At 60.3% G+C, this 14,606-nt stretch overlaps 1 protein-coding gene across 1 annotated transcript; it reads right to left on the reverse strand.

Annotated features, from left to right (window-relative positions):
• Positions 1 to 6,203: 6,203 nt before the first annotated feature.
• Positions 6,204 to 10,604, reverse strand: MISP (mitotic spindle positioning). The gene is made up of 4 exons (XM_059063416.1): positions 8,915 to 10,604; positions 8,224 to 8,354; positions 7,102 to 7,140; positions 6,204 to 6,293 (listed from the first exon to the last, which is right to left on the reverse strand). The coding sequence occupies exons 1-4, from the start codon at positions 10,587 to 10,589 to the stop codon at positions 6,204 to 6,206; spliced, it is 1,935 nt and encodes a 644-aa protein (XP_058919399.1). The 5' UTR covers positions 10,590 to 10,604.
• Positions 10,605 to 14,606: the final 4,002 nt, after the last annotated feature.

Genomic DNA, 14,606 nt, shown 5'->3' on the forward strand with positions numbered 1-14,606 from the left:
TGAAAAGTGGGGCCCTGCAAACAGCCTCAAAGCTCAGACCCCGTTTTTTTGTTTTGTTTTGGTTTTGTGTGTGTGGTGTGCGGGCCTCTCACTGCTGTGGCCTCTCCCGTTGCGGAGCACAGGCTCCGGACGCGCAGGCTCAGCGGCCATGGCTCACGGGCCCAGCTGCTCCGCGGCATGTGGGATCCTCCCGGACCGGGGCACGAACCCGTGTCCCCTGCATCGGCAGGCGGACTCTCAACCACGGCGCCACCAGGGAAGCCCCTCAGACCCCGTTTTTACCCCGAAATTCAGTCCCGCTGCAAGGCACTGCCTGGAAATTTGCCCCTGGGTATAGGCATAGCCCTGTGTGAGAGTCAGATGTAGTGGGGGAGCATGGCAGGGACTGGAAAGTTAAAAAAGATGTAAAGGAGGATTTATTTTTAAAGAAACTTCTCTCAGCAAGGCCCTCGCTAATTTTTATCCAATTATAGTTTCTTCTCTTGTGGAAGAGAGATGTGGTGAAACACAGTGGGAGGGGTTCTCCACACAGGATCTGCTTGTAGCTGCCTATCCTCAGCCATGCACAGCTTTCTCAAGAAAAGCAAGAAATCTAGATTTTTATTAAAATTTCCCGATTTTTAAAAAAATTATTTTTTAAAAAAATTTATTTACTTTTGGCTGCATTGGGTCTTCGTTGCCGTGCATGGGCTTCCTCTAGTTGCAGTGAGCGGGGACCTCTCTTTTTGCAGAGCGCGGGCTCAGTAGTTGTGGCACATGAGCTCAGTAGTTATGGCTCACGAGCTCTAGAGCGCAGGCTCAGTAGTTGTGGTTCACAGGCTTAGCTGCTCCGTGGCATGTGGGATCCTCCCGGACCAGGGCTCGAACCCGTGTCCCCTGCATTGGCAGGCGGATTCTTAACCACTGCTCCACCAGGGAAGCCCTCCTGATTTTTAAATATTGGCAAATTCTTTAAAAGAGAAAAAACATTTTTAATGTTGATGGCCAAGAGAGGCCTGTGTTCTGAATCCAGGGCCCTGCCGCCCATTTGAGATGTCAAGGGCGAAGATGAGCTGGGGAAGAGGTTCGCACCCAACTCCTCCCACCAGAACCTGTGCCCTAAACCCCATGCTAGGTCCCCCCAAAATGGCCAGAATTCTGAGCTGTCCCCATGTACACACCGTGCATAACCCCCTTGAGTGTGGGTGAGACATTATTTGGAAAAGGTGAAGGGCTTTTTCAGGTGTAATTAAGGTCCCCAAATCAGCTGACTTTGAGTTGATTGAAAGAGAGATCTTCCTGGGTGGGCCTGGCCTAATCAGGTGAGGCCTTCATAAAAGTCTGGGGAGCAGCAAACAGCCATGTGCTGAACTGCTGGCGGAGGGGGGCCGTGTGGCAGGCACCTGGGGTGGCCAGCGAGGAAACTGCACCTCAGTCCTACAAATGTAGAAAAATAATTCCGCCAACACCCGAAGGGGCCTGGAAGCAGATGCCTACGGATGAGAACGCGACCCAGCCAACACCTTGATTGCAGCCCGGTGGGACCCTGAGCAGAGGACCCAGCCACACCGTGCCGGCCTTGTGACCCTCAGAAGCTGTGGGGAAATACACAACTGCTTTTATTTTTTATTTATTTATTTTTTGTGTGTGTGTGATATGCGGGTCTCACTGTTGTGGCCTCTCCCGTTGCAGAGCACAGGCTCCGGACGCACAGGCTCAGCGGCCATGGCTCATGGGCCCAGCCGCTCCGCGGCACGTGGGATCTTCCCAGACCGGGGCACGAACCCGTGTCCCCTGCATCGGCAGGCGGATTCTCAACCACTGCGCCACCAGGGAAGCCCCACAACTGCTTTTAAAGCAGCTAAGTTGGTTCGTTTGTTCCACAGCAAATGCTAAGTAATACAGCCAATCTACCCAAAGTTCCTTTTCTGCAGGAATCAATACCCAGCCTCTAAGCTACCCACTCACACATCCTAGTGATTGAAAGTTAAATTTCCAGCCAAAGCCAAAGAGCCCCCTTCATCCTTCCCTGCTTGCCAGCTCACTGCTGTGCTGACTCACGTGTGCTATCTTTTTTTAAATTTATTTATTTTATTTTTGGCTGCATTGGGCCTTCGTTGCTGCGCGCGGGCTTTCTCTAGTTGCGGCGAGCGGGGGCTACTCTTCGTTGCGGTGCGCGGGTTCTAGAGCGCAGGCTCAGTGGTTGTGGCGCACGGGCTTAGTTGCTCCGCGGCATGTGGGATCTTCCCGGACCAGGGCTCGAACCCGTGTCCCCTGCATTGGCAGGCGGATTGTTAACCACTGCGCCACCAGGGAAGTCCACGTGTGCTATTTCTGACCTGCCTTTATGAACGTGGGTACATCTGTGACCTAAGACGGTAGGGGGGATTCTCTGTGACTTTTGCCTTGGACGTTGTCCCCCCCTCAACCATCAGGGCCTTAGATGGATTCCCCCTGTATCAGGGCAGGACCTGCCTCTTTCCCGGGAGGGCACTGGGTGCCCCATACTCTGTGAGGACACTTCCTCTGGATGTCAGGCACGGAGGCGCTGCCGCTTTCTCCCTCATGCACGAGCCTGCTTGTCCGGGAGCACCGGTGGGGCCCCGAGTGTCACAGCTGGCCCTGTAGCCGCTAAGTGGGTGTCAGCACATCTTCCAGCCCAGTACGTACAGCCCGTCTCCTCCAAGGGACAGCGTGACTGACATAAGGTCCACCTGCCCCTCCAGGCGGAGGGAGTGCCCGTTGCCACCCAGCCTTGCAGGCCCCATCTGTCCTGACTCAGGGCTGGTCACACCCCTGGCGTCGCCAGAGGGACAGCGGCCAGTGTGACACAGGCATCACGCTGATGCTGGTGCTTTGGAACCTGCCTCTCCTGCTGTGCCCGGGGCTCCTGTGAGCGCCTTGGGGTTGAGCCCGCCAGTCGGACCGAGATCCGGCCGTGGCGCCCCGTCCGAGGCAGCCAGAGTCAGCAAATACAAACCCAGGACGTCCACTGACCTTTGACCTTCAAAGAGACAATGAGTGATTTTTATTTAGCATAAATATGTCCCAAATATTGCACGGGATATACTTATACTGGAAAAGTCATTCATCGTTGGCCTGATTTTCAGATGCGACTGGGTGTCTGAATGTTAGCTCCCATTCCTCCTCCTGCCACCCTGGCCGATAGGCGTGTGGGTCAGTGCTGCCTCAGACCAGGCAGCACCTCCATAGCCGACCACAGGATCATGAGCTCGTAGCAGCTGCTGTTGGAGCACTGACGGCTGGGATGGTTGTCACACAGCAGAAGCTGACGGACATGCACGGGGAGTGAGCCCCGGAGCCCAGAGTGGCAGCCTGGCTCCTGGATCCCGATCCCCACGTGGCCCCGCAGGAGTTAATTAAATGAGAGCAATGCTGCCAGAGAAGGTGAAAAACGCTGAGAGCGAGGAAGGGTTCTGGCTTTTCAGCTGGAAACTCGGCTTGTGTTTCAGCCTTTCTAATGGCCTTCGAGAAAACTCCCTCCCTCCCCGGATCATATACTCCAAGCTGGGAGGAAACCAGGAAAGCCTGAGCGGCCACGGGACCCGCAGACCCAGGCTCTGTCCCCACTTCGCCCCCCCCCACCCCTGTCCAGACAGACCCTCCCTCCCTTGGGAATTGAGCTAAGCATTCATTTAAACCTCTCGCCCAGAGCCTTGTGGGACGGCAGCCTGGCAGGTGGATAGAATTCTCTCCTCGTTCCTTAAGAGCAGAGGCCGGTGAGAAGAATCAAACAAAAAGTGATTCATCAAAACAAGACCTTCCCACCAGCCTCATCGAATCAAGAATTTCAAGGACACTGCTCTTTTCAGGACACTCCTCATGTGTTTAAGCCAGTAAGTGGATCGTTCCTGGATGGTTCCCAAGGGCCTTCTGAGGTCTTCAAGCGAGAGAATACTTTTCTCTCTCTTTTTTCAAAAACTTGTGGCAAAATACACAGAACATAAAATTCACCACCTTAACCATTTTCAAGCGCACAGCTCGGCGGCACTAGCACATTCACACTGTCGTGCAGCCATCCCCACCGTCCGTCTCCAGAACTTTCTCATCTTCCCAGACTGAAGCTCCGTCCCCAGGAAACACAGACTCCCCAGCCCCTCCCCCAGCCCCCGGCCCCCACCATCTCCCTCCTGGCTCTGTGGATGTGACTCCCGCGGGGACCTCACATGAGTGGAGTCACACAGTATCTGTCCTTCTGTGTCTGGTCAGCAGAATAACGGCCCCATGACGTCCCCGTCCTGGTCCCGGGAACTGCAGACCTGTCACGGGGCAGAGGGGACTTTGCAGGAGGGATTGAGTTAAGGCCCCTGAGATGCGGGTGACCCTGGATTCCCCGGGGGGCCCAGCATCATCCAAGGGTCCTTAGAAGAGGGAGGCGGGAGGGTCAGAGGCAGAGAGAGACGGGAGAGGCTGCGCCGCTGGCCGCGAGGATGCAGGAGGGGCCGCGAGCCAGGGATGCGGCGGCGCCTCTAGAAGCTGGAAAAGGCGGAACCGATGCTGCCCTGGAGCTTCCGGAAGGACCCGCGCTGCCCACGCCTGCATTTAGCCCCGTGAGACCCCAGTCGGACTCCTGACCCCCAGGACTGTCAGAGAATCAATGTGTGTGGTTTCAGCACTAGGCTTTGTGGTGATTTGTGGTAGCCACCCCAGGAGACTCCCATCCTCAGAGCAGGGGGACCAGGGGGACCAGCCCATGGACACCAGGGTGAGGATGCGGTGGGACATGGGGGAGGACCTGGCGAGACTCAGGCAGGTTGTATCTAAAGCCCCAAAACCGCTTTCCTGAAGGGCGGGGGCCCACATTTCGTTCCTGGGGCTGGAACAGAACTGCTGGAACCCCAGAGGAGAGCTGACCTTGGCCACCGAGGGGCATGCCGCCGGGCCCAGGCGCTCCCCCTGAGGACAGATGCCCTCCTTCCCCAGATGGCCTGTTCTGCCCGACGCAGCCCCCCTTGACCTCAGCTACCCCTGCCCCGGGCGCCCTGGGAGACCCGCAGCCTCAGCTATTTCAGGCCACACAGCCTCCCTGGCCCACGTGGGCCTCTTTCAAGATGCAGCTCTTAGAATAGCTGTGGCTGTTTTCCCTGTGGCGCCTGCAGGGGAAGGAGCTGTAAGGAGGAAAGGGGCCGGGGGCTGCAGGAGGGGACGGGCCCTGCCGGCTGGGTGTCACCAGTTGCTCGTAGCCTCTGGAGGCCCAGGCTGGTGGGAGGAGGGGGCTGCCGTCGGGGTCATTCTGGGGTCAAGGCCAGGGGGGTCCCATCCCCATCCCCGTGGGTGGGGGGGCAACAGAGGCAGGGCAGGCGGAGGGGCCCCTTGGCCACACAGAGGGGCCGCAGAGCCAGGTTTGAGTCCACTGCCCAGGGCCTCGCCCGGAATGACCTTCTCTGCGGGGGTTGCGCCCCTGGTACACAGACGGAGCCTAACTGAAGACCCCTGCAACTGCCCCTGAAGCCAGAAGGGCTGGGGAGTCAGCAAGCGCTTAAAAAGTGCTCTGGAGGCCACGTGGGAGGACTGAGACGGTCACTCGCTCACTGAACGAGCACTGCTTGAGCACCTTCCGTGTGCGACACTCAGGGGTGTGGGGGGACAGCCTGGGTGGGGCAGGGGCGGGGCAGGAAGCAGCAGCCCTGGGGGCAGCGATGTCACCCAGAGAAGTGAAGCAGGCAGAGGGGGGAGGGAGAGGTCCGGGGCGGCCGGCCACACCAGGTGGGGGGACAGAAGGACCCCCTTCAGACCCCAAGTCGAGCCCTTTTCTCTGCCCGGGGCTGGCCCTCAGACTGGAGGTTTCCCAGGGCTGTGGAGCAGGGCAGGTGTCCCCCGTTAGATTGGGGTGTCCCAGAGGAAGGAGCCGAGCGTGTCCCCTCTCAGACTAGCGGGAACGATTACATCGGGAGGTGAGGGATTCGGTCTCCTTCCCCCCCCGGGACCCGAGAGCGTTTGGCGACACCGCAGGAGCAGAGACGGCCACCCCCAGCTTCAGGCCCAGAAAACACAACGATTTCTGCGGGAAAAGGAAAGCGGAGAAGAAAAGCCTCAAGCCCCAAAGGGCATCCACCCTTGGGCTTGGCGGCGTGAGATTTGCGGTTCTTGGATCTGGATCGAGACAGGAAGCTGTGTGCTAAGGCGGGGGCGCAGGACGGTCCTCAGTTCCCACGGGGCCAGGGCGGGGCAGGGCGGGGGGGGGGGTGCGCCCGGACCCAGGCTCAATCTTCCTCCTCGCTGGTGTAGACCCGGGCTTCCCAGCGCTCCGCCATGGCGTTCTTGTGGCGGGTTACCCGTGTGGCCTCCAAGACCTACAAGAGGAGGCAGGAAGTCCCCGTCAGGGTCCTAATGCCCCCAGAATAGCTCCCCTCCCTGCTAACCCACAGGAGAGGCCTAGAGCAGGGGTAAAGCAGGACCATCCCCTCCTCTGTTCCAGACCCTCTACTCCTAGTAATGGTGCCAAGGAATGTGTTAACTCATGCTGAGCTCCACGGTAGGGAAATGCCCGGCTCTGGCGTTCTGGACTCGGCTCAGAGAGGGTCACAAATGTATTCCACAAACCCACTGAGGTAGCTGGCCTTCTACACATCTCAGATGAAATGCCTCCCTCAAAGAAAATGCCCCCGGGCTTCCCTGGTGGCGCGGTGGTTGAGGGTCCGCCCGCAGATGCAGGGGACATGGGTTCGTGCCCCGGTCCGGGAGAATCCCACGTGCCGCGGGGCGACTGGGCCCGTGGGCCACGGCTACTGAGCCTGCGCGTCCGGAGCCTGTGCTCCGCAACAAGAGAGGCCGCGACAGTGCGAGGCCTGCATACCGCAAAAAGAAAAAGAAAAAAAAAGAAAAGAAAATGCCCCTGTCTTGGGCCAAGTCAGCCCCAAAACCATCTGGTAAAGAGGCAGCACATGAACCTCTTTCCACAATCTATGCTCATGACAGGCATCAAAAGCAGGTCACAGAGAAATCCACCTCAGGCAGACACTATCAATCAAGAAGATATCCAGGGAAGTCTCCACACCCAGAAGAAGAAAGGCTTCTGACGGCCCTGATGCAATAGGGCAGGGGGCACAGATGTGGGAGGGAAAGGCTCAGGTCCTCGCCCCCAGGAGCCCACCCACTCACCTCTGAGTTGACGTGGTCCGAGGGGTTGATGCCGGCATACTACAGGAAAGGAACATAGGTCAGCCCCCAGGGCCCTCTAGCCCTGCCCACCCCAGAGCCCCCCTGGACTCAGTGCACAGCCCCCTCAGTCACCACTTGGGGCAGAAGGGAAGGTCTTCCCTGCCCACCATGGTCTCCCCAAGTGCCCCCCTCAATCACCCCAAACTCAAAGCCATCCACCATGCTGTTCTCAGTGAAGCCTTGGTCCTTCATTTGCGACTGTTTTCTCTTTGTGAACGTCATCGTAATAAAGACAGTTGACATTTATGGAGCTCCTGCCGTGGCCAGGCCCTGCTCTAAGGTCGGAAGGGGGCTGTTCTTATTATCATGCTCATGTCACAGAGGAGGAGACCGAGGGTCAGAGAGGAGGGGGGTCTTGCCCATCACACAGCTGGCAAGCAGCAGGGCTGGGACTTGAACCCAGGTCCCTGGGCTCCTATCTGCCCCGAACCTCCGGGCCAGTCTGTGAGCACCAGATTGGCGAGGCTGGAGTTGGTGTTATTTTCCATGGTGTCAACAATACCCGCCCAGGGAGGAGAGGGCCTCGTGGTTATGAATGTGGGGTTTGGAGTCAGGCCCGGGTTCAAGTCCTGGCTTGCGGGCTCAGACTGTATGACCCTAGGCATAGGCGACTACAGCTTTCTCCAAAAATTGGGCCACGAAACATCCCTCCAGGGCGTTAAAAGCACAGTGCGTGCCGAGCTCTGAGACATCCCCCATGAGGTGTGGATAATAATAGAAAAAACAGTGATGGTAGTAAACGCATGAAAAGAATAAGGATGGTTTAGATAGATTGCCACAGCTCTCCTCCTCCAGGCAGGGCTGGCACTCAGCCTTTGGCTCAGAGTGACAGCCTCACGGCAGGGACCTTGCTTATGTGGCCTAGACAGGAAGAGAGGCCCTGTTTACCCATCGTGCACCACACGCGAGGGGGACGCAGGGGCACGGTCACTGGCAGGGCAGTGAGGGAGGCAGGTGTCAAACCCAGGTCACACTTGAGCCCTGCCTGACCTTCCCCGGCCCTGATGGGGAGTGTCAGACCTTGGCCGGGCCCCCAAGTGCGTGGCAGGGCTCGAGACTCACCCACTGCTCATTCTTCTTTCTCTGCCTGGGAGAATCCTCAGCTGAGGCCTCTGCCGTCCACACCAGGCCCGAGTGCGGGTGGATGGGGGTGAAAAAGTGTGACTCAGACACCGAGTAGCTGCCCGTGATGCCTGGGGTGGGGGAGGAAGGAAAGGGCATCAGGGAGGATCCCAGAGTCTCCTGAGGGCAGAACGTTTGTCAGACCCCCATCCCAAGAGACACAGAGTCTGGCTAAGAGGCTGGACCAGTTAAGGAGATGGGTGAATGGACAGACAGAGCAGACAGCAGGTTGCAAAAACTGCTAGACAGGTTGACCACAATAGCCAGTCAGGAGAAACTGGATCCGCAGATGAGCTGACCGTACAAGGAGAAGAGCATGAAAAGTCACACGGGGGATATTTTGCATCGACGGAAAGGAGCAATTGACCAAGAGGCTAGGACATCTGTAAACCCTTACGCACCTAACAACAAAGTGTCCAAATGCATAAAGCAAAACACCCAAGGCAAAGTTATTTCTCCAAAAGCGACTGCTTAAGCAGACAGACCAGCCAACCGGGGTAGTAGACAAGGTCCCCCAGATGTCCCCCCACCCCTAGCCTCTCCTGGCATCCTCACCCTCCTCATGCCACCCTCCTCTGCTCCAACCTCTGAGACTCTGAGCAAAGCAGCCCTTCCCAGGACCCTGCCTCACCAGATGCGCGGGAGGAGCTCCTGGAATCTTGGTCACAGCGCTCGTCCGGAGGCGGGGAGAAGACCTCGGGGTACAGAGCGCTCCGGCGCTCCTCAGCGGCCTCCCGTTCCCGCCGCAGGACACTCTCCACCTCCCTCTCCAGCAGCTCTGAGGACTGGGACTTCTGTAGCCTCAGGGCCGGGGCCCCAGCCGCCTCCCAGCCCCAAACTCGGGGGGCCTCAGCTTTCTCAGGCTCGTCCGGGACCCCGAACCTCAAGGGACGCAGGCGGAAGTACTCCCATCGCACGACACCCCTGTTGGCACGCAGGGGTCCCCGGGGAGGCTCCTGCTCTGTGCTTGAAGGTTTTGCACAGGATCCCGAGGGGTGCCTCTGAGACCCTATGGCCTTTGGAGAGCCCACAGGCCTGGCCTCATCTGCAGAGAGACCGCTGGGCTTGCGGTAGGCGTGCAAGGCTGGGGATCCTCCCGGGGGCATCCAGGGGCTCAGGTACGGCTGGTAGGCATCGGGTGGGACGCGGTTCAACTTCCCCGCCTCTGGCGTGGGGCTGGCCGCGCCGGCATCTGGGGCCGGGCCGGGGATGGGGTCTGAGCTGCGGTCTCCCCTGAGAACGGGCCGGGGGCCTTCGGGGAACAGGTCGGATGTGGACGCCCGGCCCTCCCGCCGGTGGTCCTCCTGGCGCCGCGACTCCCGAGCGATGTCCCGCTGCACGTAGAGCGACGGGCGCCCCCTGTGCGGCCGCGGGGCTGCGGCCAGGCTCACCTTGCTCAGCAGCGGCCTGGCCGGGATCTCCAGCAGCTCCTGGCGACCGGCCGCCCGTTGCAGCCCCCTCTGCTCCCGGAGGTCTGCCTCCCGCTCCTGGGCCAGCCGGATCTCCCGCTCAATGGGCGTCTCCTTGGCGGGTTCCGGAGACCCCTCTCGGGACCAGGAGCCGGGGTTGTCCCAGGCTTGGGCACCGGACCTGGCGGGCAAACCGTGGACCCTCTTCTCTTCCGTGAGCACCTCCTTCGCCTGAGGCTTGACTGGGACGGCATACCCATTGACTAGGGGGGGCCCGTTCAGGGCCTTGGAGGCCCGGCTGGCCCCGGGCGGGGGGTCCCGAGGAACCCCCGCACGGGCGGGGGCCGCCCCGGGCGGGGGCTTCGCCTGCTCCAGGCTCATGAACTGCCGCCTGGCCGCCAGGAAGTCGATCTGCTCCGTGTCGATCGTGTTCTCCTCCAAGGGCGTGGCGTGCGGTCGGCCGGGGCTCCTGGGCTCCCCGGGGTCGGGGGTGCCATGGAGCATGGCCACCGTGCTGCTCTTCCTGACCGCCTGGTCCTGAATGACCAGCCGGCGCTCCCACTCCAGGTCACGTGGCCGCCAGGGCGGGGGGTCCCTGGCCTCCAGGTGGTAGGCCTTCACCTCCTCCTCCTCCTCCTCGTCCTCCGGGCAGGGCAGCCGTGGGGCCAGCCGGCCCGGGGAGACACTCAGGTTGAGGGGTGTCCCCGTCTGCACCATTTCCAGAGAGGTCTCGTGGTCAGCAGGCCATGCCACCGGCTCATCCTGGCCCCAGCCTCTGGCCACGGACCCCACGCCCACCAGCTCGAACGAGTAGCTGGTGTCGCCTTTGAGGGCCGTGCCGGCCACACGGGGTGAGTGGGGGATGCTGAAGATGGGGTATCTGGTCACTCGGTCCATGTTCTGGGGGTCTCTGCCCACCAGGGGATCCCAGGGTGGAGACGATCTGGGCTCACTGAGGGAAGAGAAACACATGTCAGCCACCAGGTCAGAGCACCTGGGGGGAGGTGCAGTCCCATTCCCTTCAAGGGCAAAGTCCTGGCCAAGTGGCCTCTGTGACTGGCCCAGGGAAGGGTAGGTGACCCAGCCCTGCCAATCAGAACATTCCACCCTTTGGCCTCTGTGATTGCTGCAGGGATGGACATGTGACCCAACCTGGCCAATGACATGAAATCCTGGGACTTTGCAATTAATGTGGAAAATTGGACCCTCTTCCTGCTGGGCTTATGAGGCTGGTTGGATGAGGTCGAGGGCTGTTGGGGGGCCATATGTGTCCTCTTGTGGATGCACCTTGCCTTAAGAGCACCCCCTATCCCAACACAGCATCCTAAAAACATTGTTTGAGCTCCTGGATCCAGCCACACCTGAACCCCTGGGTGCCCCTGTACTGACCTAACAACTCGGCCCCTGCGTGTCTAACATTTGCAGGCACCCCTCCCGCCTCCTCTGCCGCATACTGCACACCCTGCTGGGTGAGCCTTCCACCCAGTTCACCGCTTCCAGACCCAGGGCCACCCCTGGACACCCTCTCCCCCAGGGCACACACACCCTGAGGTTCCTTCTGTGATTTTTTTTTCCATCTGACATTTACAGATGAGCCCAGTGGGCCTGCCCCTCTCTTGGGGATGTCAAGTGGGGAAACTGAGACCCAGAGAGGGGTGGTGATGGGCAGACTCCCACATCCTGGTTCTCTCCCCTGCACCTGTCCAGCAGGACACCTTGTCCCATCCCAGAAAATCCTCCTCCTCAGCACCATAAAGCCAGGCTGGGCTAAGGAGCGCCTTGGACCTTGTCCCGCTGGGCCGGGCAACACCCTGACCCAGTGCTCCAGGGGACCCAGCACCCCTCCCAAGAGTCCCAGCTCCCTCTGAGCACAGCCCCAGGAGCCGTCATGAAGGCCCGGCACCTGCTCTCACAACTCTGTGACTCCTGGCATCTTCACACCCTGCCCAGGGCTCTCAAGACCTCCATCCGGCCTCAGGCCAAACCCCCAAACTCTGCAGGCGCCAGACCCCAAGGTCGACTCTCTTCCTCTTCCCTCTGCCAGAAGGACCCTTATTTCTGCTCCTCCACAATCTCCTTAGCTACAGCCTACAGGACACCTCCTCCAGGGAGCACACACACACCCCGAGATTGCCCCCACCCTCGGAACCTGTGGCCTGATCATGCCGTGTGTACCCAGCCCGGCACGGTGTGGCGCCACCTTTTTTACAGCTGAGGAACTCAACTCCTCAAGCAACCACGGTCCCCGGCCTTGGCCCACCTGGTGCCACCAGAGCTATTGGCTCCATCACTGCATTTTTACACCAACTTGCTTGTAGAAGCTAAACATGGTTTTAAAAAGAAAAATGCGGACCCTCCCTGAACTGGGGCATCAAGCTCATAAAATCGATCGTGGGGAACCACGTTACACCTAACGCCGTATCAACGCAATCTTTCAAAGGTTGAAACTATAATTAAGAAAACAATATTAAAAAACAAGCAGGCTTGGGTAATAAATCCCAGCCCAGCGGGCTGAGCCTCTGTCCCAATGACAGAAGTGGCTGGGGGTGCACATGTCTTTGAAGGGAGGAGGTTATATTTAAGGCCTGTCACCTCCCACCCGAAGCCATCAGCCAGGAGCCTCTCTCCCTCCCAGGGACCCCGGTGAGTATACCCTCCCGCAGCCCGGAGTCAGGCGCACAGACTCTGAGTGCTCAGGGCCCAGGGTGTGGGCTCGTTCCAGCCCAGATCCGGCCGCCCCTCCAGCCCCAGCCCACCCTGGACGGCAGGTCTGGCCCCCGCGCCCTGCAGCTCCCCTCGGAGGAGGGCGGGTGTGGCAGGACTGACGCAGAACCATTTGCCTAGTGCGTGGCCAGAGGCTCACCCAGCAGGATCTATGAGCCACATTCCGGGGGAAAAAGAGCCGCACGTCCAGTGGGTATCAAGTCTCCCGGTGGGTGGGGCGGTGTGGGGGACTGTTCCTTCCTCAGCCCATTCCTTCTGGATGATTCACTGAGGTCAGTGGGGGTGGGGTCCCCCTCGCCTGCCTCCTTGGGCAAGTCTCCCTTCCTACCTCAGCGTCCGCACCGGGACAGTAGGTAGAGTCCAGAGCACACAGCTGCCACCACCAAGGGCTGCCATGCAGACTCCGCACCCTGTCCCTGGTATACAGTAGGTGCTCGATAAGTGCTTTCAAGGCAGTGGCTGATGTTATTATTTATACCCTGGATCCACCACTGATCTCAGAGTGACCTTGGGGCAGGCATTCCCTCTCAAAAAGCCTCAGTCTCCCCGTTTGTGAAGCGGGGCGTCGCTGACCCCACCGCCGGGTGTGGGGAGGAGCAAGGAGGCCTGAGTGGGTGCCTGGCGCAGAGAAACCCTCAGGGAGAAACACCCTCTGGGAGGCCTCGTGGACTCTGTGCAGAGGAGCAGTAATAGCGCTCAGAGCCTCCCAGTTCCTGGTGGGGCTCCTCGTAGTTGGGCAGCTCACACCAGCAGCTTTTTTGCCTCTCATAAGAGCCTGTGACGAGGGGACCACTCTTGCCCCCAACATATAGCAGAGGAAACCGCGGCCCAGAGAGGGGTCACACCAGGGAGTGACAGAGCAACAGGTTCCGAAGCCAGGTAGCCGCAACCTCCTCCTCCAGGAAGCCCCCCTGGGTGGCTCCTCCCCAGCCCCGACTCTGTACCCTGTTGATACCAAAGCTGAAACTGGGCTTATGGTCCCCGGTGCCACACACCTGCTTCCTCATCACCGCAACTGGCCTCCCGCCCTTGGGCAAAGGCCTGCTGGAGGGGCCTGGGACTCAGACAGGGCAGGCCACACAGCAGGGATGGGCTCCTGGACTTCTTCCATCACTCGGGGCTACGGTCTCCAGGACCCTGGCTGGCAGAGCCCCAACCCCTGGACACACCTGGATGCTGGGCCAAGTCTCTGAGCCGGCCCCACAGGATCCCAGCTGCCCTCCCAGAGGCTGGACACCTCCCCACGCTGCCTGCCCCACCCCCCTCCTGTGAGCCCTCCGATCCCACGGCAGGGTTGTAGGCTGCTCAAGGCCTCCCCAAGCAGGGCTCTGGCTGATGCTAAGCGTCTCCCCGGAAACCTCCAGAATTCCCAGAACCAGTGGGGGGTCCTGTGCCTCTGGTCCCCTGGGCGGGTGCAGCGTGGAAGGGCACAGACCTGGCCTCAGAGCCAGCCGGCGGGTACAGAGTGAGGGGAGGCCCCCGGCAGCCCCTGGGACCCCACTGAGTCTGGAGGGGGCTGAGGGTGGGGCTGGGGGCTCCCTCCCTGTACCCTGAAGGCCCCGCCGGTGAGGAGATGGTGCCGCCGGCACACAAGACCCCCACGCCAGAAGCAGAGCCCGCCCCACTCAGGACCCCCGCCCGCCCGAGCCTTGCGTCCATCCCGCCCCCCCATTTCCCCAGACTCACCTCTGGGCTCGGAGCCCCAGCAGCCTCCCAGCCCGGCTCTGACTCTGTGGACGGCACAGGGGCCTCCCAGCCCCGCCCCGCCCCAGGTTGCCAGGCGACAGAGCCCCGCCCCGTGAAGCAGGTGCACCCCCTCCTCCCAGGCCCCACCTGGGCTCAAGAAACAAAGTCCAGAGGAGGAGGAGAAAGACGACACCACAGAGTAGAGGGCAGGCGCCACGCCCACGGTGCACGGCCCCTCGGCCCCCAGGGGCCCCCAGCCCACAAAGTTGCAGGCAGAACTCACCCAGAAACCTTCCAGCTACAGTCTGGCTTTCCCATCACCTCTCAGCATAGCTCAGAGAGGGGCTGTCCCTTGCCTGGGGTCACATGGCTGGTCCACGAACCAGCTGCTGTTTCTCAGAGGTGGGGGGCTCAAGTCCAAACCCTCACTGTGCCACCTGGCTGTACCCACCCTTTGGGGCCATTTCCCCAGAGAGCTCCTTTCTGGGACCAGCCCAGCTTGCT

This window comes from Kogia breviceps, chromosome 4 (genome assembly GCF_026419965.1).
Source record: "Kogia breviceps isolate mKogBre1 chromosome 4, mKogBre1 haplotype 1, whole genome shotgun sequence".
NCBI classification, from domain to species: Eukaryota; Metazoa; Chordata; class Mammalia; order Artiodactyla; family Physeteridae; genus Kogia; species Kogia breviceps.